At 43.1% G+C, this 21,974-nt stretch overlaps 3 protein-coding genes across 3 annotated transcripts in view; all 3 read left to right on the plus strand.

Annotated features, from left to right (window-relative positions):
* The first annotated feature begins 1,238 nt into the window (after positions 1–1,238).
* On the plus strand, positions 1,239–3,275 carry BORCS7 (BLOC-1 related complex subunit 7). The gene is made up of 5 exons (XM_053450424.1): positions 1,239–1,406; positions 1,510–1,572; positions 2,037–2,080; positions 2,154–2,174; positions 2,606–3,275. The coding sequence occupies exons 1-5, from the start codon at positions 1,248–1,250 to the stop codon at positions 2,655–2,657; spliced, it is 339 nt and encodes a 112-aa protein (XP_053306399.1). The 5' UTR covers positions 1,239–1,247; the 3' UTR covers positions 2,658–3,275.
* A 705-nt stretch (positions 3,276–3,980) lies between these two features.
* LOC128468647 (arsenite methyltransferase-like) lies at positions 3,981–14,936 on the plus strand. The gene is made up of 11 exons (XM_053450405.1): positions 3,981–4,184; positions 6,514–6,568; positions 6,865–6,992; positions 7,292–7,442; positions 7,943–8,079; positions 8,519–8,588; positions 9,536–9,617; positions 10,019–10,150; positions 11,072–11,214; positions 11,833–11,958; positions 14,022–14,936. Exons 1-11 carry the CDS (start codon positions 4,084–4,086, stop codon positions 14,118–14,120), a joined length of 1,224 nt encoding a protein of 407 aa, XP_053306380.1. The 5' UTR covers positions 3,981–4,083; the 3' UTR covers positions 14,121–14,936.
* A 1,324-nt stretch (positions 14,937–16,260) lies between these two features.
* Positions 16,261–21,974, plus strand: part of LOC128468650 (arsenite methyltransferase-like) — a 12,961-nt gene continuing 7,247 nt past the window's right edge. Inside the window, exons 1-6 of the mRNA XM_053450407.1 lie at positions 16,261–16,277; positions 17,375–17,423; positions 19,101–19,228; positions 19,595–19,745; positions 20,222–20,358; positions 20,802–20,871. Coding sequence (XP_053306382.1) covers positions 16,267–16,277; positions 17,375–17,423; positions 19,101–19,228; positions 19,595–19,745; positions 20,222–20,358; positions 20,802–20,871 — 546 coding nt within the window. The 5' untranslated portion in view covers positions 16,261–16,266. The remainder of the gene's footprint in view (positions 16,278–17,374; positions 17,424–19,100; positions 19,229–19,594; positions 19,746–20,221; positions 20,359–20,801; positions 20,872–21,974) is intronic.

A 21,974-nucleotide genomic window follows, 5' to 3' on the forward strand; every position in this document is an offset into this window, starting at 1 on the left:
AAAGCAATTTTTTTTTTTATGAGCCGATTCTGTCGATTCTGCCCCAGAATTTCTTCCGTCTCAGGGTCGAAGGCTTCCGCTAGACAAATGAGTTGTGTAATTATGGATTAAGCGCATGCTTCGCGCCATCCTGCTGGACCCGCTCCGTATTTATAATCAGAAGGAACATTATTTATCTGGATGGCATCTGCCGGAGGAATCCCCTCGCGTCCCCAGAGACGGACAGATCCATGCGCGAGCGCACGTTGCAAAATTTAGTGGCTGCTTCCGATTAAAAGGACGCTCCGGCCATTCTGAGCACTTTAATGCAAATGACAGCTGAGTGGTCTCTTTAAATGTCTGTGAGACTACTGATATAATCACCGATTATAAAAAAAAACACTTTTAATAAAGAGTTAAAAAGTAGTAAAAGGTGCTTTTTTTGCTGATATAATGTTCTCCAGCTCTGAATGGAGAAGGACAGAGAACACTGGCAAAGGCAATGTGCCTTAACATCCGGGCGACCATATCAACCGCCCCGCCAACCGCATCCACCGCCCCGCCGACGATCACCGCTAGATTTTTTAATAATAATAATAGCATGTCCTGCAGCAGGAATTGTATCACACAATAGTAAGGGGTTAAAAGAGAAAAAACTCACTTGCCTTAGAGAGAAGCTGCAGCATCCCACCTCCTCGGGGGTCTAGTGTTTCCAGCCGCTGATTGGCTGCTTAAAGCAACCAATCAGTGGCAGGAAAGCGTCCCCATTCTGCAGAATCCCCCATACGACCAGATGAATGTAAAGGCGCAGCATAGCTGTCATATGCGATAATGTATATATGATGCTTTCAAAATGCTTTACATACACGGTGGAGTTATAACGTATACATATTTAAAGCGCAAACACATATTTACTAAACTGTACAATGATTTGGCGAAGGTGATAGATGTGATTTAGGGCACATTTCCCACATCTCTATGTAATTAAGGGTGTGTTTCCATATTAATGCAATAAAGCAAATAAAGCAATTCTCCATTAATAATGACCGCATGCACACCGGGTATCCCCGCCAGGACCGCATCCAAACACGCAGCCATAGATTCCTCGTGTACACGAAATGGTTAATATTTAGTTGGCTGGTGTAAAGGTAGCCAATGGGAATTCGAGGCGCTGCCCCTTTAACGGAATTAAACGCCTTGCGAGGCTGCTACCGGCTTCGCTTTTCTCCTCATTCTGGACCGGTAGGCGGCCTGTAGCGAGTGATTTGATGGAGAAGGAAGCTGTGGCCAAGATGGCGGCGTCCGCGGACGGGCAGACGCGGTACGGACAGTCGGTAAAGGGGCTTCTCACCGAGAAGGTCAGTACCTGCGGCGCGGACGTCATCGCGCTCACCAAGCAGGTGCTGAAGGGATCGCGCAGTTCGGAGGTGAGGCACGAGGTGGTCGTAACGGGGTGCCTTAGTTGTGGGCGGGGCGTGTGGGGTAGGCGTGGCTAAACTTGATTTTTTTGTGTGTATTTTGTGTTTTTAGCTCCTAGGCCATGCTGCCCGGAATATGGTGATGCAGGAAGACGCCATTTTACACTCTGAAGATGTAAGAAGTTGCATTTTATGTATTTATGTTTGCTTTGTTTAGAGCAAACATTTTTCCTAAGGGAGGAGGGCATATACACTGCTTTCCCAGGGCATTTATCCCTTCATTCCCCTCTTTCCTCCCCTTCCTTTCTTCATTCCCCTCTTTCCTCCCCTTCCTTTCTTCATTCCCCTCTTTCCTCCCCTTCCTTTCTTCATTCCCCTCTTTCACCCCCTTCCTTTCTTCATTCCCCTCTTTCCTCCCCTTCCTTTCTTCATTCCCCTCTTTCCTCCCCTTCCTTTCTTCATTCCCCTCTTTCCTCCCCTTCCTTTCTTCATTCCCCTCTTCACTCTCACTTCCTTTCTTCATTCCCCTCTTCACTCTCCCTTCCTTTCTTCATTCCCCTCTTCACTCTCCCTTCCTTTCTTCATTTGCCATTTTTTGCCAAAGTACTTGTCAAACTAGTTCTTTTTTTTCACTTTCAGAGTCTCAGGAAGATGGCGATTATAACCACGCACCTTCAATACCAGTAAGATTCCAGTTCACGTTTTCTATCATTTGTCGCAGGCACGTTGTGTAACTGTTTGCTTTCTTCTTCCTAGACAAGAAGCCATCCAGAAGAAGTAAGTAACTGTCGTCCTGTATCTACCTGTTGGATTAAATATTCCCCATGGGCCCTGTGATGCACCAGATACTCCTGATTTACCGTTAAATCTGTCGGCAGAGCACTGACATGTTGGTGGCCTTGGTGCGTCCTCCATTTATGTCAGACAGGGTTTAGCACATACCGGCCCTGCGTCACCTTCCATGTTCTAGATAACTTGGGATGCCCATTGTATCTTTAATAATCTGAATAGACTTAACAAGATCTATAGAGATGATCACATGGAGCCATTCCTTTTCGGGATGTGGGTAGGCAGTCCCAGGGTTCCTCCATGGTGACCCCAGGAAGCAATGCTTCACCCGCAGTCCCCCGGAGACTTCCCATCTACGCGCGTCACCCGTGACAGTTCCTGTTTAATGTTTATACAGCGCTCTTCTGTTTCCTCTGTAGCGTTGAGCAGTCTTCAAACCTGCAGGACCAGTTAAAACACCTCCTGAAATGAGAAGACGGAGATCTGCAGCATTGGCTTTCCAGCGGACCCGAGCTCCTCGATGCCCGGTGAGGGCCGGCGTTTATCGATTCTACAACGTTGCGTTTGGGCAGTCAGCCGATAGAGATCGTTACCTGCCGATACGGCGCGCTGTGTAATAAATAAAGTGCTTTCATTCTTTCACAGAGTTTAGGTGGGCTTGGAAATGTTGCCTTTCTTCCTTCATGCCCAGGACTGAAGGCCCAGATAACTAACTTATTACACTTTTTTTATTTTATTTAGTTTTTTGCACTATGCTAATGTAGAAAAAAAACCTACTTTTTGTTGTTACCCAAATTATGAGTTTGAGGAGACAGATCACTTTTGTAACTTTTTGTTAGTAAAAAGCTATGAACGTTTTGAAAATGTGTCGTCATTTACAACGTTGTGTAACGGAACGAGAAAAAAATGTTGCTATAAACATAGTAATCTAAATGAATATTTTATTTGTTTTGATAACAATTAATACAAATAGTCTGTAACTGTGGGTACGTACATTGATGTTGGACGGTATTTCTGTATAGTTCTGTGGAACGCTGTATATTTGGTGAAAATTCCATTTTAATAATACAAAGTAATACATGTTGCAAATTGTTTATTTTATTTTATATGTAAACTCCAGGCATCGGACGCACTTTAATGCATATAATACATATAGGTTAAATAAATGCATGTGATGTACTTTTATATGCATTCGTCGTTCAAGTGGTGGCCAAACACATCTCCCTGCGTGCGATATAATCGCCTCCGGTCTGCTCCAGTGCCAGCTCGCTGCATGCGAAGAGCTGTACATGCGCAGTAAGATCTACCATTGCTTTCGCTCATTGGCTGCTTCAAGAATCCTTAGACCATGGCGTAGAAAAAGCTTCATGTAGACCTTAGGGCAATTGCCCCCCTTTTGCCAGCTCACCCCAGTGGGGCTGTACACTCTCATTCAATGCCCCACCAAAACCTAGCTATTGCGTTGTGTAGAAGTTGTCTCATCAACGAGCCAATCAGCAGGAGGGGGTATTATAAATAGGGGGTTTTGGTGCCCATGTTCTAGCGGGCAGTGAGCTTAGAGGTGCCGGAGTGCCTCACTTTTTGAGGTGGGATAACACCGGGGGTTTCCTTCCTTAATCTAAAATAAATAAATAAATGGTCTTGGCCTGTCAGGCGCTTATTTAATAAAGGGGATGATCCTCCCAGTAACGATCTAATTATCTGTTACTGATCGCCATCCATATGATTCTTTTGGAAGTACGTTTAAAGAGCACGTGACACTTCTGCGTACAATGCAGTCTATCCTAATGCGCACATAACGTAAAGTTATTTAAAAAGGCGCTTTTACGATCCTCCTGTCTCTATTCTGCAAGAGAAAGATGCGCACAGACGCTAGAGCAGGAAACTGGGCGGGGACATGCAAATTAGTGCGCAGTCCATAGGTTGCAGGCAGCGAGGCATGATGGGATGTACGGGCGCAGCCATTTTTAAAAAGGCACTGAAGATGTCACATTGCAGGTGAGTCCCCGCCTTATATTTAAGTTATAGTTTGATGGCAGGTTGTCCTTATATTTAAATTAAGAGTTTAGGAAAAGCAGTGGCTTTGCTTTCATTCTGCAGGGATTCTGATTTATATCTATATGCTAAACGCAAAATGACATAAAGGGACTTGTTTATGGTATAGAGAGTATGACACGTCACTGATGTACAGAAAATGCAGTTTTTAGCCTAATAAAAACACCGTGATCTGAGTCACGTAAAGTGTGAAGGACGTAAATATACGCTGACGGGTTTTTATTTCATTGACATAGATTTCATTTTAATTCAGAATCTATATGTCTGATTTAAATCCCATTTCTACAGGCAGAACATGAATATCGTTCTAAATTCCTGGGCTGGGTGGTTTAGGTTCACTTGCCTTTTGTATGTAAGGTATTTATTGCCTACAGGGCAATAAAAAATGATTTTTTTAATGCATAAAATGTGATTCTAGTGCAAAGTTTGAAAAGTACTCTAATCACCACAGCAACCAGTGAAATGGTCCAATCAGCTGGAACATTGCATTGGTTGCTATGGTGATAAGACCACTTAGGTACCACGATCATATTCTACACATCAGCCCCAGATACTCCTGATGCTGCAGCTTCCCTGTAGAATAAGAAAATATCTGTTTTTTTTTTAACCTGCAGATGGCTTATTTATGCGTTTCTCAGGTGCGCTATAGAATTAAAGATGCTGTTCCACTTTCATAAGACGCTGAATACGCTCTCTGGTGTGTTTAACAAATAATATTAGCAGATCTGTCACTTCACTGCCCCATGCAGCCTCGCCACCAAATAATGCACATTACAGTAATTACACATTCTTAAATATGAGTTCTTCAACTTTTTAAACTTTAAATGAATGGCTATTTATGTTAGGGAGAAGCTGCAGCTTTGCATGTTTAATGCATCTGCCCAATTGTATTATTTTGTGTATAAGGTAGCTTAGTCCTGTGTCCTGATTTTGTAACCTTTGTTAAGGTTATTTGGGTTATTTATTTATGTATATAATGTCCATAGAGCTAGCGAGTATTACAAGTGTCTCGTCATGATGAATGTCCGTTATACCTGGACTTTGCTTATAGCTGGATTGCAAAATGTGCTGAGTTGGCCCTTCATTTTGGATTGTTTATGTGGGGGAGATATCTAGGCATAATAGTTACATAAGCTCTTTAACTATACATTATGCAGGGCCAGTTTAGCCCATGTTGCTGGAGAAGCTCACAGGGGTTGGCCCTTTGTGATGTATAGTGAAATAGTGGAACTGAATAGTTGAATTAAGTGTGGTTTCAGCCAGTGCTGAATTATCCATTGGGTGCATCAAGCACATGCCTAGGGGTCCCCTGTGCACCCATAGATAACCTGCCAGCTCACTGCCGCCAGCCTCATTGCAGTAGCTGCGCTGTACAGGCTACTTTAGTGGGTGTTCAGCGGGGTGACCTGTATGTGACCTGTATTACACATACCTAGGGGCCCCTCATGTCATTTCCTGAGGTCTCACAACCGAGTCCGGCCTGAGCTGTGACAGAGGGGCACAAAATCTTGGCACCCAAAACCAAGGACTTGCTGAAGGACCACACAATCTTATACTTGCCCTTATCTACAAGGGGTTCATGTATCCAGCTGGAGGCAACACCATGCGTGCCATATTATATATATATTCCGAGAGGAAGGAGTCATATACTCTTTAATAAATGGGAACTGGGTTGGTCAATGGCTTCTTGATGTCACAGACAATGACTACATAGACCCTGTGTTCTTCGGTGCGCTCCACATGAACCATGTCGTTTGTACCCAAGGAATATGTGTTGTGTCCATGTGGTTGGGTTAGGTGGGCCGTGGGACCTTATGTAGGTCCGTGATCCAGAGTAGTCTTCATGTTAAAGTTAAGCTGTCATTGAGAAGGGTCACTCTTACACATTGTTCTTGTTAGGGGCATGTTAGGGGCAATTGGGGTTCTAGATTACCCTGCTGGGGAGCCTTCACATCCGGGATCTCAGTTCCCCGTGTATGTTCTGAGTTTTGGGTACAGAGTATGTGAAAGAAGGTATTGAGATAATAAATATTCGACTTTTCTGTTAAGAAAGCTCCTGGCACCCAGGTTACTCTTTTTACCGGGACTCCTACGGGGCCCCCAACCCGATCTACAGAGAAGAACCACAAGCAGAAGGTTTGTCTCATCTAACGATTATTCCGTGGTTTATATATTTCTAACCCGATATGTACTAAAACCGGCTTATTTCCCTTCTAATCCAAAAAAAGAGGATGCAGAACATTCTGAACCGTAACATTGTTTCTCTCCTTAGCTCTGCCGAAGCCAGCTGCTGCTCGCAAGGTCGTCAGACTTATGAGGATGTCAAGGTCAGAACCACGTGAAGCAGGGAATCTCCGATGAACAATCTGTGCGCTCAAAGGGTCGGGGCAGTATTTTTAATATCCGACGTACTCCCATAGATTGGGCAGCCCTTGAACGTTATCTGCTCTTGAGATACCATAGGAGGTCCATTACAAGGTCGTTGTTAATGAATGAGATACCGACACACATTAGTGATAGTTAAGGCTTTCTCCGACAGTGCCTCCCATCAGCCTCCCTGTCCAGCCGATGGAATTAAGACCCAGCATTCCGATGAGTAATTAAATCCATTTATCTTCATTAGGAATATTATGGAAAATATCTGAAAAATTCTAAGGATTTGAAAACCAACGCCTGTGTAACCCCGTCTAAACCCTTGCCAAAATTCATCAGAGATGCGCTAAAGGATGTTCATGATGAAGTCTCCTCGCGGTACGGAAAACCAAAAAGTGATTAGTCCGTAAAACCCGGGCCATTTACTATGATGTTTTAATTAATGATGTAATAATGTTGCCAAGGTCCTACAAGGACCATGTGTAAACCTGAATCCCTATGAAAGCCCGTAGGAAGTCCACCTGGCTGGGCTAATCAGGACCTAATTAACTTAGACGATAGTGAATTTGTAGAGTTGTAGCAACAAAGCTTTGGCTGAGTTTATCCTAATTAACCAGAGCTTGATCTGTTTAACTGGAGGTTTTTTTTCAATTCCCTTCTGCATTTGCACCCTTTAGGTATTATGGCTGTGGACTTGTGGTTCCAGAGTGCCTGGAGAGCTGCAGCATCTTGGACCTGGGGAGCGGGAGCGGAAGAGACTGTTATATGTTGAGCAAATTGGTCGGAGAGAAAGGACGAGTGGTCGGAATAGACATGACGGACGAACAGGTGCTGTAGGCCACTTTCAATGGACTTCAAAAGAAAGTATCTTTCTGGGTATTTGATAACCCACTATGATATCTGTGCAGTTGGGGTATCTGGAACCCAAGCTTTGATTGTAACGGCCAAGTGCGGTCACTAAAATATAGGATGTCTCTTCTGTTGATCTCAGTTGAGTCCATTTCGACCTCATTGGGAACTTGAACATAGTTGGGCTGAGGTCTTCCACGTACAAATAATCATTAGAAGCTGCATTCAAATCAGGAATTCTCGAAGTGAGAGAATGAGATTCCTGCTCCTGGCTGCCTTTACTAAATGCATGAAACATACCAGAGAATTTCTCATTCACATACTCTGTAGAACATGTATGATGTTCAGTGTTTGAACTTTCTGTTTTGTGGACCTGGCACCAGATCAGAGGAGGCCCCTTTTAAGTCTCCTGTTTGAAAAGTTAGTTTTATTTCAAACCCAATATTCCACTTTCTCTCTTTTTTATTTTCTTCTTTCAGGTGGAAATATCCCGGAAATTCATTGATTATCATACAAAAACATTTGGCTACCAGAAACCGAATGTGGAATTTTTCCAGGGCTATATTGAAAATCTAAAGGCTGCGAACCTTACCGATAACAGCTTTGATATAATAATGTAGGTAGCGGAACTTTACACATTTTTTTGTATATTCCTTTGTTCTTGAAGGTTCTGTTCCACTTACGCTGCTGAATTAATCATGATTTTAACTAAATGCAGAATTTAGAAACATCATTCCCTGTACTGCTGAATAATTCCTTAAATCATGTTAAAACTCTTTCTCATAATTTTTTTTCATGGGAAGGCTTAATTGCCATGTGACAGGGAAGTAGGCAATTGATAGGCTGTTGCCACAGAAACCCAAAAAACTTTTGTGTTGAATAAGAATAAAATAACAGATCTGTGCAATGAACTGTTGGCTTATTTTGTATTAAGGTATTTTCTAAACAGGTGGGATATTTTTCACCTGACTAAAAGCAGGCCCTCTTTTAATTCTATTTAAAAGACTAGAAAAGGTTAATCATTTTGTTTTTGTTGTTTTTTGTGTGTATTGTAGATCGAACTGTGTAATAAATCTTTCTCCTGATAAAAAAGCTGTGCTGAGTGAAGCACACAGAGTGTTAAAGGTAAAGTATGCAGATGATGTCATCCTGATGATGTCGTCATATTCACAAACCTCTCATTCTCCTTTCTGTAGCGCAGGGGTGGTCCAACTGCTGCAGAACTACATCTCCCATCCTCCTCAGCCAGCCCCTTAGCTGAAAGAGCATTATGGGAGATGTAGTCCTGCAGCAGCTGGAGGGCCGCAGGTTGGACGCCCCTGTTGTAGCGCATTATTAGTGTCCTCTTTATTATCCCCGTACCCTTTAATTGACGTCTATTGTTTTTCTCAAATTCTAATTTTAATCAATCTAATGAATACATTAATTTAGTTCTTCTAATAGCTTTTAAAGCTGCCGTTCCACTTAAAGTGTCATTCAGCAAAAACTTTTAACATACTTGGATAAAAGCATACATTTTTTTATTTTAAAATAGAAGATGGACTGTTTTACTTCTACTTCCGCGTAGAAACAGTAAAAATGTTTCAATTTCTAACAATCGATATGTCTTTAAATGACAAGGCTAAGTGATTTATACAGTTAATCAGAATGCACACAGTCCAAGCGAATGAATTATGGAATCATTGTGAAGGCTAGATCTGGAACACCGAGTATCTTTCTGGATATTGTAAAATAAAGGCCAACGTGCATCGGGGTTGTAGAGGGAGAAAGAGGCATTGGATGGTTATAGGGTATTTATTTAGTTGCCCCCGGCAGCTTCTCGTTAAGAATATCCATATATTTTAAAATATGTTGGAATGTTTGTATCTTAATAGCTGCAAAAACATCCTCTAAAAAAGACCTCGACCATTTCCTGCAACATATTAATTTGATATTTTATTGTTATTTTATTTTTATTTCAGTTTATTATTTTACCTTCTGTCCGCCGCTATAGACGACACACATTTCTAATGTTTAAATCCTGTAACTAAGATGGAATAGTGTATAAGAAGCTGCTGTTTTTGTGTGTTTAGGATGGTGGAGAGATGTATTTTAGCGATGTGTACTCAAACAAGACGATTACGGATGAGCTGAAGAAAGACAAAGTACTCTGGGGTAAGTGAAAGCAATCCCCCAACGCACCATCGAGTCTTTCCGCGTAGGAGGGACCTACAAACGAGCCAACTTAGAAATAAGGCAAGTCTTTTGGGATCTCAGTGGTCTTTTCTTACATGAAATCAAGTGGAAATACTTCAGACCGTGGCTGCTCGCCTTTGAACTCCTAATGTAGTCATATAACCCCTCTGTCAACCATGAACATTCCATCAACAAGTTACTCCCTTTAAGTAAATTGCTATCTCTGGCCAGGTCTCCATTGGCTTTAGCGCGGCCACCGCTTGGGTTGACTTTGCTCTTGAATTTCTCTGCATGTTACTTCCCCGCTGTGGGAGACGTCTCAGACCGGGCACCGTGAATATATAACCAGCTCTCCGTATGTGATATACTTTGTGTCGCAGGGGAATGTATTAGCGGAGCCTTGTACTGGAAGGACCTTTTCCAGATTGCTGAAGAGATCGGGTTTAGTCCTCCACGTCTCGTCACTTCCAGCTACATCACCGTTGAGAACAAGGAGTTGGAAGGACTTCTTGGTGAGTTGGTCGGTCAGAATGTTCGGTCATCCTCGGGATGAGCGAATTATTAAATTATGAACTAAAAATCTATTCTGTTTAGCCATTTTACGTGGAACTTGGTTGTGAGTGGACACTAACAGAGGTCCGCGTACCTTCTGCTGAATGAACACAGAGTCTATTATAATCACACGGCTTCTGCTTAGGCAGACAGTAGGATTTCAGAATGGTCTCCAGCAAAAGGGTGTAGGAAATGGAGCGGCGTTTGCATGAAATGTAAAATATCAACGTAAATTCCGTAAAAATAACGTTAAATGGAAAAAATAAGTAATAATAGATGATAGACCTTGTTACAGTTCCTCTTTAAATCCAACAATTTGTCCCACCGCTTGTCCCGCATGTTTATCATGTAAGCATCAGACCTCCCATGGAATACCGAGGTGTTTGAAGCAGCCGACCAGCTGCCTTTGCAGATTATTTAGTTAAGTATTTTTCCCCTAATTTGGAATATTTTAGACTATAACCGAGGACCTTGAGACACTATCTGGATTATGTACGTGGGTAGGAAGAAAGGGCCCACTGAAAACCTTGCTTAACCTTGAGACTTCTTTATATAATATGCAGAGACAGGCATGCCTGCCAAAAAGAATATGTTTCAAATAAAACCGCAGATAACACACTGATTTTTTGCGTGTGAAATATTCACATGTGCCGGAAATACATACGGTACATGTTTAAGTTCCCTGACTTTATTAACCTCCGCTGCTTCTGCTGGGAGGCTGTTCCATTTATCTACCACCCCCTCGACAAAGTAAAACTTCCTTATATTAGGCTTTCACCCTCTAGTGTTGGATTATGGGAGGACTGTAGCCTTTTTCGTGGGTATAGATGTCATGTCTCTTTAAAGTTTTGATCGTTACGGTTTTGTCCCTTGCGTTGTAGGTGACTACAAGTTTGTTTCTGCCACCTTTCGCCTGTTTAAACTCCCAAAGAACGCCGTGAAGGAGAAGAGGCAGGTTATTTACAATGGAGGCGTCACCGGCTATGAGAATGAAATTCAATTTGATGTCAACTATACATTTAAGGTACGCAATTTCATAATGATGCGCACATACACATCGGCAATAATGTGTTTGCTGTTATCGAACTTAATGGGTTGATTTCAAGACCTCTGAGGTCTCTCTTTCAGATAGAATTTGATACAGAGACATTTCCCATTAATGATAGATAAAACAAAACCATATTTTCACACTCACATTTACACATATTCATGTTCACTCACTTACCCATACACATTCATGCTCACACACACACACACTTATACATACACTCTCACACTAACATACATACATACTCCTTCCCTCCCTTACCCTCTTACTCGCCCCCTCACCTACTTACCTCACTTGCTTTCTCTTTCTGCTTGCATTGTGTGACCCCGCTGCTTTCTTGCCTCCCTGCGCCGCTCCAAAATTTTCAGAAAAAGCCTTTCCAGGTCGGAATGGCCCTTTGTGAACAATTTTGGACCAGTCTGGGGGCAATTGTCCCCTTGCCCCCCAAGCACCGTATAAGACCCAGAGAACATGTCTGTAAGGAAGGAAAGAACAGAGACGGAATGCGAAGAGGATATTAGGAATTGTAAGAAATCTGTCGTTTGGTCCAAAGTCACCGAGATGACTATTTTTTCTTTCCTGTGGTTCTTTCAGGAAGCAGACGTGGTCGAGGTGGATGAAGAGTTATTCGGCATCCTGAAGAATTCCAGATTTTCCGATGAGTTTTTATTCCAGCCTTCCGGAGACGTCGCCTCTTCTGGAGGATGTCGGCCTAAGAAGGTTAGTTTGGACCTTTTTGTATTCTTCCGCTGTGCGCCGAGGATGCCGTGACGGAATTTGTTATTGTGACTGTAACGTGTATCTGATCCCAAACAAACCTTGAACTCACGGAAGAACCCTTGTAAAATGTGGAATAATGTTTATCCTTAAGCGATATCTCAGCAGCAGATGAAATCCTTGTTCGGCCTTGTGCCACAAGGGGTTAATACTAATTGTTGTGGATGCGGCTGACCCTCGGCCTGAATAAAAAGTTATTAGAGTCTCCTTTATGTGAACCGGACCGATATTAAATAAGTCTTGTTCTCACTACGTTGTGTCGTCAGCCGGTATTTTCAGCTCACAAGGCATTCAGTAGATCAGGGCCGCACGACTCCGGTCCACCAGGGCCGCGTACAGGCCAGAAATTCTGCATATCCTTGCCAGAAAATAAGTGCTTTAATAAAGGTATGAACTGCACTCAAGCAGGGGTACCCAAAATATGTAGGCTGTTTGCAGCACTTGGGGGCCATTTTTGTGCAGCCCTGCGCTAGATACACAAATTTAACGTGCATATAAAACATTGTGTATAAATAGCATACTTTATTAGGTACATAAGGTGTTCTCGTCCGCAATCCTTTAAAAACAAAATCAATTCTCGCTCTTCTGAGCGCTAAATGAACGTTAGATCTGCTCTGTGGCAAATGTAACACAATCACTGTAGCCCAATCAGGCCTGAGTGGCCACCTGCCCCGACGGGCACATTTCTAGTGGGCCGCTGCCTGACGCCGGTCCATTGGCATACATCATGTCTTATGTCATTTGACGGTCACCTTCCTTAAAGTGCCAGGGCTGCCTTGTTTCCCCAGTCCGGCCCCCGAGCCCAGCAGAAAAACACTCCATCGGCCTGTAGTCTCCCAGCTTCCTTGGATGGAAAAGAATTAACTGTTCCGCTTACAACTCCTGGCCTTGACTTTTAAAGCTTGACTTTTCTTTTTTGGTCCATTCATATTCAGTGAATTTTGTTTACTGCCTTTTTCAGTTCGGAGAAAATTCAGTGGGAAAAATTTTTCTCCCACTCTCTGTCGATGTTTTGCTACCTACTGTCTTCGTTTCTCCTTCGCTCTGCTTCTTGTTCTCTGTTTCTTCTTTCTTCTATCTTCTTCTTTGGTCCAGCGTTACCCCGGCCCTCCGCAGCGTTACCCCCGCCCTCCGCAGCGTTACCTCGGCCTGGCGTAGTAGTTGACAGGGAGGAGCCTTGGCGCACACCCTCTCCCTCAGTTGGAGGAATGGGGGAGAAGTCACCCCATTGGGCTCCCCAAGGCTCTGGCCTGTTGCGGAAGAACTCCAAGAGGAGGTCTATTGCCGCACAGACCGCCTTGCCATGATAGAGTCTCTAGGTTGTACGACTTTAAGAAATGGCGCTCCGTAACCGGCCCATTGTGCAGAGTGTTTATAAATGAACATTTATTTTATCCAGATGGATGCGTTAAATTGTATTTTATCACCAACGATAGTAACAAAATAGAACTTTTTGTTCAATCGAGGAAGAAAGGAATGTTCTCCATAAGCATGCAGAGCTTGATTCCTCTAATCTGACCTTGATGAGTCCGGAGCTGTTTCTTAAGGACAAACGATTTAATTCTACACCGCAAGCTGGAAACTAAACCGGGTCACGGCGTTTAAAGGGCGATGATCACCAAACGCTACACGATCACAATTCTCATGCCTACCCTTATTTACAATGTCCGCGCCATAAAAATGCATTAATAATAAGTGTTGTGCTGTCTTACTGGAGGTGCGGGTAGCGCCCTGTCATCTGTATAAAATAATAATCCCAATGGGAAATAAAAGACAATATGCAAATGTTTAATTCACATAACACTTGAGCGTTTCCGTCCATCAGATTACCTCTAGTTTCGGTATATTCTAACCGTGGGTATGAATGAATAGCCCCAGACTATACCCCTGCCAGGCAGTCTGTATAGGAAATAATTGTGGTTAATAATAATTATAATTCAATCATTTGATTCAAGGAAGTCGGGAAATGTATTATTTATAAAATGGCTCTTTATTGTCACCTGCAGGAAATCATCGTCGACCCGTTTCAGCTTGCCGAAAACATGAGCAAAGGAACCAAAACCCCCGGTCCTGGGGGCTGCTGTGGGCCGAAGGGTTGCTGCTAGATGTGATGCAGTTTGTCTGTCGGAACGCTTATTTTCAGCCATCATGGGACATTTAGCTGCCACCCCAAACCCCCATATCTCACTTATTTACTTTGTATCATGTGACATTATTACCTCATTAATACTTTGTCTTTAAGACATCAACACATTTTATTAATAAGAGCGAGATTCCGTTCCGTATATTTTATGATTTTAGACAATAAGGAATCAAAATCCATATAATAATGTAAAAGATAACATATAATGGGTAATATATATTCACTGGTGCCTTTTGATCAGATAAGCTGTGGTTTTAACTGCTGCTGCTGCTGCCTCCTGGAACATCCGTATCTCGGACTCATGCTTATACCCGGGAGCTTTAAAGGGTTGGCTACTCGAAGCTCCTCCTCTTCTGGGGGAGTGGCTTTTTGGGGGTGGGGCTAGCTGTTTGTTTGTTTGGCTCCTCTGCCCAGAGAAGGAGGAAAGAGTCCCGGAGACTCCGGGTCAGACCGGATAGCTTCCAGGGGTGCGCACGGCGCATGCCCTCAATGCCTTTCCAGCGAGAAGACGTACGAGTGAATCTGTGAAGAACGGGGAACATTATTGGGATCGAGAAACTAAACATAGAAAATAAATTGATGGGCACGGGATAGATCGGGGGGGGGGCTGACGTACCTCTTGTGAAATGCCTAAAACACCCTTTGGGGAAATCCTGCCAACGTCTCATACCTGAAGCTGCAGCGTTTATAAAATATCCACTTGTAGAGATACACAGGGTGATCGTCAATGATGTTAATTCGTAATGTTTCTGATTTAATAAATTACAAGTTAACTAAATTGTGTGATTTTTGTTTTATTTAGTGCTTGCTGGAAGTCATGTGATCCCAAGCAGTTATTTCTTATCTGTGAACTATAGACAGGGAAGGACCTGCACGTTCTGCCCCCCCCATGAGTAACACACATTCTACACCACACTCACTCACTCGCTCACTCAACCTGTGCAGAGCCCGAGCTGCCCTCAGAGCCGCTCACACATGGTGCGCTACTACTGCGTTGCATTATGTGACCCCCGCTGCGTTCCGCTGGGAGTCGGCTGAATGAGCACCGGGACCTAGGTCCCAGGTCAAGTTGCCCCCACCGTCCCTGGCAGAAATGTCATAGAAGTTTGCCTACCACAACCTATAGATCAAATTTATTAAAACTTTTCAAAAAATATTTTTTGTACAATATCTTTTAAAAATATCCTCAATTTAAGTTTTTACAAGATACGTGACATTATGTTATAATGTTCACAAATATTTATTCTTGTTTATTTGTGACAAAGCATACACTCCTACACTGCGACATCATGAATATTTACACCGGAGAAGGTGACACAGATACGAGTGCAGCAAGCAGCGGAACGGGCTGCCACGTTACCCCATCGCAGATTAGAACGCCTGCTTTAACCCGTTAGTGAACTTTCAGGACGTAAGTGAAACCTGGATTATTTAAATAATAGAACAAGCTGTCGAGAAGAAAGATTAGCTTTCAATCGGACAAAAATTGCATTTAAAAATAAAAAATATTTATTCGTGATTGAGGTGCCCTTTTAAGGCTAGACAATTTTTTTTTGTAAAAACAGAAAAAGTGGAATAATAATAAAAAAGTTAAAAGGAGGGATCTGTAACCCTTTAGCGAAGGAAGAAGAATAACAACGAAATATGTGATCAAGACCCGCCAGGATTGCTAACTTATTTTTATTTTTACTTAGGAGATTCTGTTTGTGGGTATCGGGGGAAATGTTTTGTATTCTTGAATGCTTCCTCGTCGCCATGGTGATATAGAAGAAAAGGAATAGTGAGATGGAGATCCAGGCCAACCTGTCACGTAGAACCAATGAATGAGTCCTTTGTGCCAACAAAGCACAGGCGCTCTATAGAACCCCCTCTCAGGCTTTATTGTATCTATAGGGTATGTCCGGAATGCTGGATTTACCAACTGGTGTGACTTCCAGAGTCAAAGTTCAGTAGCTATACATTGAGGGGGAGGGGAGGGGAATTTCCAGTAGCCAATGAGAATGCGGTTTATCGGACTTGCCTTTGGGATTCTAGACTGTGCGTTCTATAACATTGTGTACGTCCGCGGACGCCGGCACGTTCCATTACAGATCTGGATTCCCTGCGAAATGTCAGACAGGTAACAGATGCTTTTTATCGTTCGTCTTTGGTTATGGATGGAAAGATCGTCGAGAGTTTGTTTAGAGCGGGAAATGGAATCTGGGAGCAGAACTTGTAGAATGTGCGTGCTGTGTGCCCGTGTGTTTAAGAAGGAGAGTGAAATGCAGAATCTAAATAATCTTAATGCATATTAAGGGCTCTGTGAATTTTTATCATTTTTTTTATTACCGCATTGAGATGAAAAGCGTTCCTCAGAATCTCATCCATGCATTTGCCCCCCTCCCAGTTATTTGCCCCCCTCCAAGTTTTTTTGCCCTTCACGTCTCGTACTTAGCGTCTATTATGATATTGATCCTATGTATTTCCATAGGATCGCTTCCCTGCCAGAGACGGGTTGGCTCCGTCCCGCGCCTCCGAACAACATTTCCCAACCTGAGACTTTCACCCTCTGCATCTCCAGCAATCCTCCATGATCTAGGACCTCTCCCGTCTCCTAAATCATTATTATTTATTATCTGTTATGTATATAGCGCCAACAATTTCCGCGGCGCTAAGACTAAGATAAAAAACGATAGCCCACAATCTAGAGAGCTCATCGCTTACTTGTCATCAAGCAACTTTCTCTACAACTCTTGAACGTTTGAAAGTAGCCCCAACTGCAGCCGGCACTTTACAGGCCAGCGGCTGCCTTTACCCGATGATGTAAAGGCGGACGACGGCTGGCTGCGCATGTTTACGCTCACGTAGCGTATGGCTGGCCATATCTGTCACTGTCCGGTGAGCCAGAAGCCCAGTCCAGCCTTGTCAACTAGGGTGACCACATCAGCTTACGGGAGGGAACCAATAAGTCATATATACATCCTCCATACTCCAGGGCAGCATTTTATCTGCGCTGGTCAGCAATATGTAAAAATGATATGTGTCCTGGGAAACATGGCTGATGGGGTCACCGTACTGTCAGCATCTGACTCATTTCCTTGATTCCATCTCTTTACTTCCATCTACCAATTAACACAGTGTGGATGAAATGAGACTGATCTAGATTGCAAGCTCCTTTGAGAACCTCTCCTCCTCGGTCCTCACTGACAGTCTTTTATTTTCTATTTTCATATTTAGTTCCGTCGTGTCCGACTCCGACGCCCGTCAGACCTACGACGATGTCAAGGTACGAGTTACTTCTAGAATTTCACCAACTCACACTTTGTTTTGTGTTTCTCAATAAAGGGGTAAAAGAAAGTTACTTATCAAACCTTATTTTCATGCCCAATTGGCCTCGTCCTTTCCACCCCGCCCCTTGTGCCCCACCCACTTAAGCCCCACCCCTATATATATATATCTAAAGAAGCCGCGTGTTACGTCCTTCTAGCCGCGTGTTATGTTCTTCTAGCTGCGTGTTACGTCCTTTTAGCCACGTGTTACGTTCTTCTAGCCGCGTGTTACGTTCTCCTAGCCGCGTGTTACGTTCTTCTAGCCGCGTGTTACGTTTGGGGAGTATCCTTTGCAGAGACAATCTTTGCGTTCGGTAATATTGTGTGAATTACTGTAAAAAAAAAAAAGAATTTTATGGCAAATAAGAACCATTCGGCTCTTGTTTTACTTTTAGGATATCCATACGCCTAGCTCATGCACGTTCCATCACTGTATTAACCTCTGCCACCTCCGCTGACAGGTTGTTCCACTTATCTACAACTCTCGGATACTGTAAAACGCTGGAAGTTTTTTTGGGGCCCTAAGCAAAAAAAAAAAATTCTGGAGCCCCCGTAGCAAACTGAGAAACTCAGTGCATAGAGTTAAATGATCAGACGGTATAGACGTAGAATAGGCGTAGCATAATAAAGTAATATAAGGTACGAGCTCTCACGTGGACCCCGTAGATGGGTCGGCTCGTATCGCATCACTACTTATGAGTACAGAGGGGTTTATTCCTGGCAGATTTTTTTAAGCGTAACAAGTCACGTAAAGTCACGCGAGAAACGAACCCCGTGACCTCCGGACGTGAACCTGATGAACTTTCTCTAACGCGGTCATAGAATACCATCTGCTGACAAACCTGTCACCGTGTCGCAGAGCTGGAGGAAAAGCCAAGCCACTCCTATCATCCGAGTAAATATATATATATAAAATAAATATATACACACACGAGTCCGCGGGGATTCCGGGCGGATTCTAGAAAAAAAGAGCCACCCAAAAGTCAAATAAAAGAAAAAAAAAATAATAAAAAATGGTATTAAGCTAGAGGTATATTATAATAAAAAAATGGTTTCTCTTTCAATGTGAATCATAAATCAAATTTAGTAGAAAAAATCATGAATTCTGTAACTTTATAGAAAAATGATAGGAAATGTTGCCAGAAAACGATAGAAAAAAATTCTAACCCCCAATAAAAATAATACAGATAAAAAGAATGAATTCAATAATAAACTAAGACTGTGTGTTATGTGAATCCAGACAGGTTACTTATACAGACCAGATACCCACCTAACAAGACCTGGGGGGTATTAGTGGGTAGGAGTCCCCACCGCCGGGGGGGGAGCGTGAGTTTGATGGTGGTCATTAAGACCACCTTAATCAGTACTGAATCTTATCTTAGATTGAGGAGTCGTATGCCTGTCGAATATTTAAATTCCCTTTATTGTATTAGCATCTACCACCTATGACGGGAAGCTATGCCATGTATCTACCACTCCGTCAGGATGGAACACAGTTTCTAGGTAGAAAGTTGGGCTGTGAATGGGTGGCTCTGGTATTAAGAGACCCACCGGGATTCTTACGTCTGTCGAAACGACTGCGCCTCCAAGCTTTGGTTTTAAAGGCGATAAAACTTCCAAAATTCTATTGTCAGGATTACTACGGGAAATGTCTGAATGACACAAAGGACCTGAAAACGAGTGCCTGCGCGGCTCCGGCAAAGCCTCTACCCAAACACCTGAGCGATGCGTTGAAAGACATCCATCAAGATGTGTCGTCAAGGTACGGAAGTCAAGAACCTGTACACGATTAAAGCTGCTGTTCCACCGACTCTGCTGAATATAACACGCTGGCTACTGAATATACCATTAGAAATACCATCCATACTGCTTCTCATAAACTCATCAGTTTTTGCTCTTTTATATACTGATCGGACTATATTGAGACTGTATTATATTAGATTTTAACAGGCTTTGTTGCCATAGCAGCAGAAATAGTCATGTTGATTTTCTGTGTAGGAAGAACAGTTTTTTTTTATTTGTTTTTCATTAAATCGGTAAACGCGTCTCGATACCTTTTGCTAGAAATGTAAGAAGTAGCAATGGTTTGAGGCTCTTCGTGGAATAACAACTGGTTTTCTGTAATTAGGTACTTTGGCTGCGGACTGTCTGCCCCGGAATGCCTGGAGAGCTGCAGCGTCTTGGACCTGGGGAGCGGGAGCGGGAGAGACTGCTACATGCTGGGCAAACTGGTTGGAGAGAACGGACGAGTGATCGGGATAGACATGACGGAGGAACAGGTGCGGATTAATATTCTTACCAAAAAATATATATTAACTAGAGAGAAAAGGATAGAAGACATACTCATGCAGATTCCGGGGTCGCTGCTAGAATAATAATGAATCTAAGGCATCAATATTGGGGCTTCCATCACACCATACGGCCAGACATTGCTTAACCCGACACTACCCCAAAATAGTCCAAGTTTGACGAGTCCTTTCTAGTTTTTCATGGCTTTATTGCCTAAAAGATTGCTTAATATTAAAAATACATATTTCATCTACAGAAACACATTTTCTCTGTTATATGAAGGATGAGTCCGGATCTCCCGCCATGTTTGTTGTTTTCCCAATGGATGAAATCAAGAACATTTAAATCAAACATTCTACGACTTCTCCTCCTATTTTTCTGATAAATGAGCTCGTTTTTAGTCCGTTTGGACGGACGTCTGCTATAATAAAATAAGATTAGCCGTAATGATCTCTTTAACCCTTAGGTGGAAGTGGCTCAAAGATATATTGATTACCACACACAAAAATTTGGCTACCGACAACCCAACGTGGAGTTCATCACTGGATATATCGAGGATCTGAAAGCTGCCAAACTGGAGGATGGGATGTTTGATATTATAATGTAAGAGACATCTAATGGACGTATTCATTATAGTCATTTAGTTATATGTTGTTTAAGTGGAACTCGAGCGCGTCTCAGGGGCTGATCGACTCTGTTGGGTTTAGCCATTGATCCGGCACAAGGCGTAGCCCTCGTATACATTAATGTACAGTATATGATTGCCGTGTCCAGTCTGGGGAAGAAAAGTGGCCCTGGCACAGTAAGGCTCCTAACAGACCCGGCCTCTGGCCATCAGCGCCCCATGCTGCAGCGCATTATTATTCATTCATTCACCAACCCATTCATCAACCCATTCACCAACCCATTCACCAACCTATTCATCAACCCATTCACCATGAAATATCAAGTAAGAAGTCCTCATTATTTTCCAATGAAACACAATACAGGAATATAAGCCTCGTTTGGCGATCTGTTATCTGCGGCATTTCTTTCTGTGATTGCAGATCTAACTGTGTGATAAACCTGTCTCCGGATAAGACGGCGGTTCTGAAAGAGGCTTACAGAGTTTTGAAGGTAACCAAAAATAACCGATAATTCTTCAGCGCCAAGAGGGTCCCGGCGGACAGGTGAATGCACTCTGTAGCTGCAAGGGTTAAAGACAAAGCACGCCTGAAACAGCAACTGGACTCTGAAACCAACAGGAATACATTCTGCGCATGCGCTAGGGGGGTCTCACTACACCGCTTGATGTATATAATGTTATTGTTTATATATATTGTGGCAAAGTAATGGACTCTGTCTACATAAGTGGCAGATTGGAACGCTCATTATTCCCAGCATGGGGAGGGTTAATTGCTGGAGGTCAGCAAGGTGGAGCCAATTAACCTGCACTCAGGTGGTTAAAAGGGCGGCAGTTAGAGCCATTAGTTGTCTGGGAATAGGGTGAGAGGCAGGCAAGCCAGAGGCCCTCAGACTGTATCAAAAGGATTTGTTTTTGTTTTGGTTTATTTACACTATGAAGTGCATCGCTGTGGACTGTACAAATCTGCAATAAACCACATCTTGCTTTTATTCTGCTGGTGTTCGGAGTTTCTTGTTTTGATCGGGCCATCCTGCTACAAGTGGTGTCAGAAGTGGGATATTGCTGTTTGAAACCTGTATCAACATGGAGGATGTTTTAAAGGCCCTCCTGCATGCTACTACAGTGCAACAGGAAACCAACCGGCTGATAACTGCTCAGATGGGAGCTATGATGGAAGCACAGCAAGAGGACAGGATTGTCCTAAAAGAGATTGTACAGCAACTCTCAAAAACTACCACAGATGAACAGAGCAGCAGTCCAAAACCTATCCATGCAAGTCAGTATCTGCAAAAGATGACGCCGCAAGATGATGTGGAGGCCTATCTAACAGCTTTTGAGCGGACTGCCATCAGAGAGCAATGGCCTCGCACTCAATGGGCTGGTATAGTGGCACCTTTTTTGCTTGGTGAAGCTCAAAAAGCCTATTTTGACCTAGAGGAAGAGGCGGCTGCTAGTTATGATATTCTTAAAGCAGAGATTCTGGCAAGGACTGGCGTGACTCCAGTGATCCGTGCCCAACGGTTCTATAATTGGAAATACCAGGAACAGAAGGCACCAAGATCACAAATGTTTGATTTGATTCATCTGGCCAGGA

The sequence above is a fragment of the Spea bombifrons genome, chromosome 11 (assembly GCF_027358695.1).
Source record: "Spea bombifrons isolate aSpeBom1 chromosome 11, aSpeBom1.2.pri, whole genome shotgun sequence".
Classification (NCBI taxonomy): Eukaryota; Metazoa; Chordata; class Amphibia; order Anura; family Pelobatidae; genus Spea; species Spea bombifrons.

Excerpts from the sequence above, each read along its gene's own strand:
- BORCS7 (XM_053450424.1), top strand. The coding sequence starts at position 1,248 with ATGGAGAAGGAAGCTGTGGCCAAGATGGCGGCGTCCGCGGACGGGCAG. Across the intron at positions 1,407-1,509 it reads AGGGATCGCGCAGTTCGGAG|CTCCTAGGCCATGCTGCCCG; the intron begins GTGAGGCACGAG and ends TTGTGTTTTTAG. Across the intron at positions 1,573-2,036 it reads CCATTTTACACTCTGAAGAT|AGTCTCAGGAAGATGGCGAT; the intron begins GTAAGAAGTTGC and ends TTTCACTTTCAG.
- LOC128468647 (XM_053450405.1), top strand. The coding sequence starts at position 4,084 with ATGCAAATTAGTGCGCAGTCCATAGGTTGCAGGCAGCGAGGCATGATG. Across the intron at positions 4,185-6,513 it reads CTGAAGATGTCACATTGCAG|CTCTGCCGAAGCCAGCTGCT; the intron begins GTGAGTCCCCGC and ends TTCTCTCCTTAG. Across the intron at positions 8,589-9,535 it reads AAGCACACAGAGTGTTAAAG|GATGGTGGAGAGATGTATTT; the intron begins GTAAAGTATGCA and ends TTGTGTGTTTAG.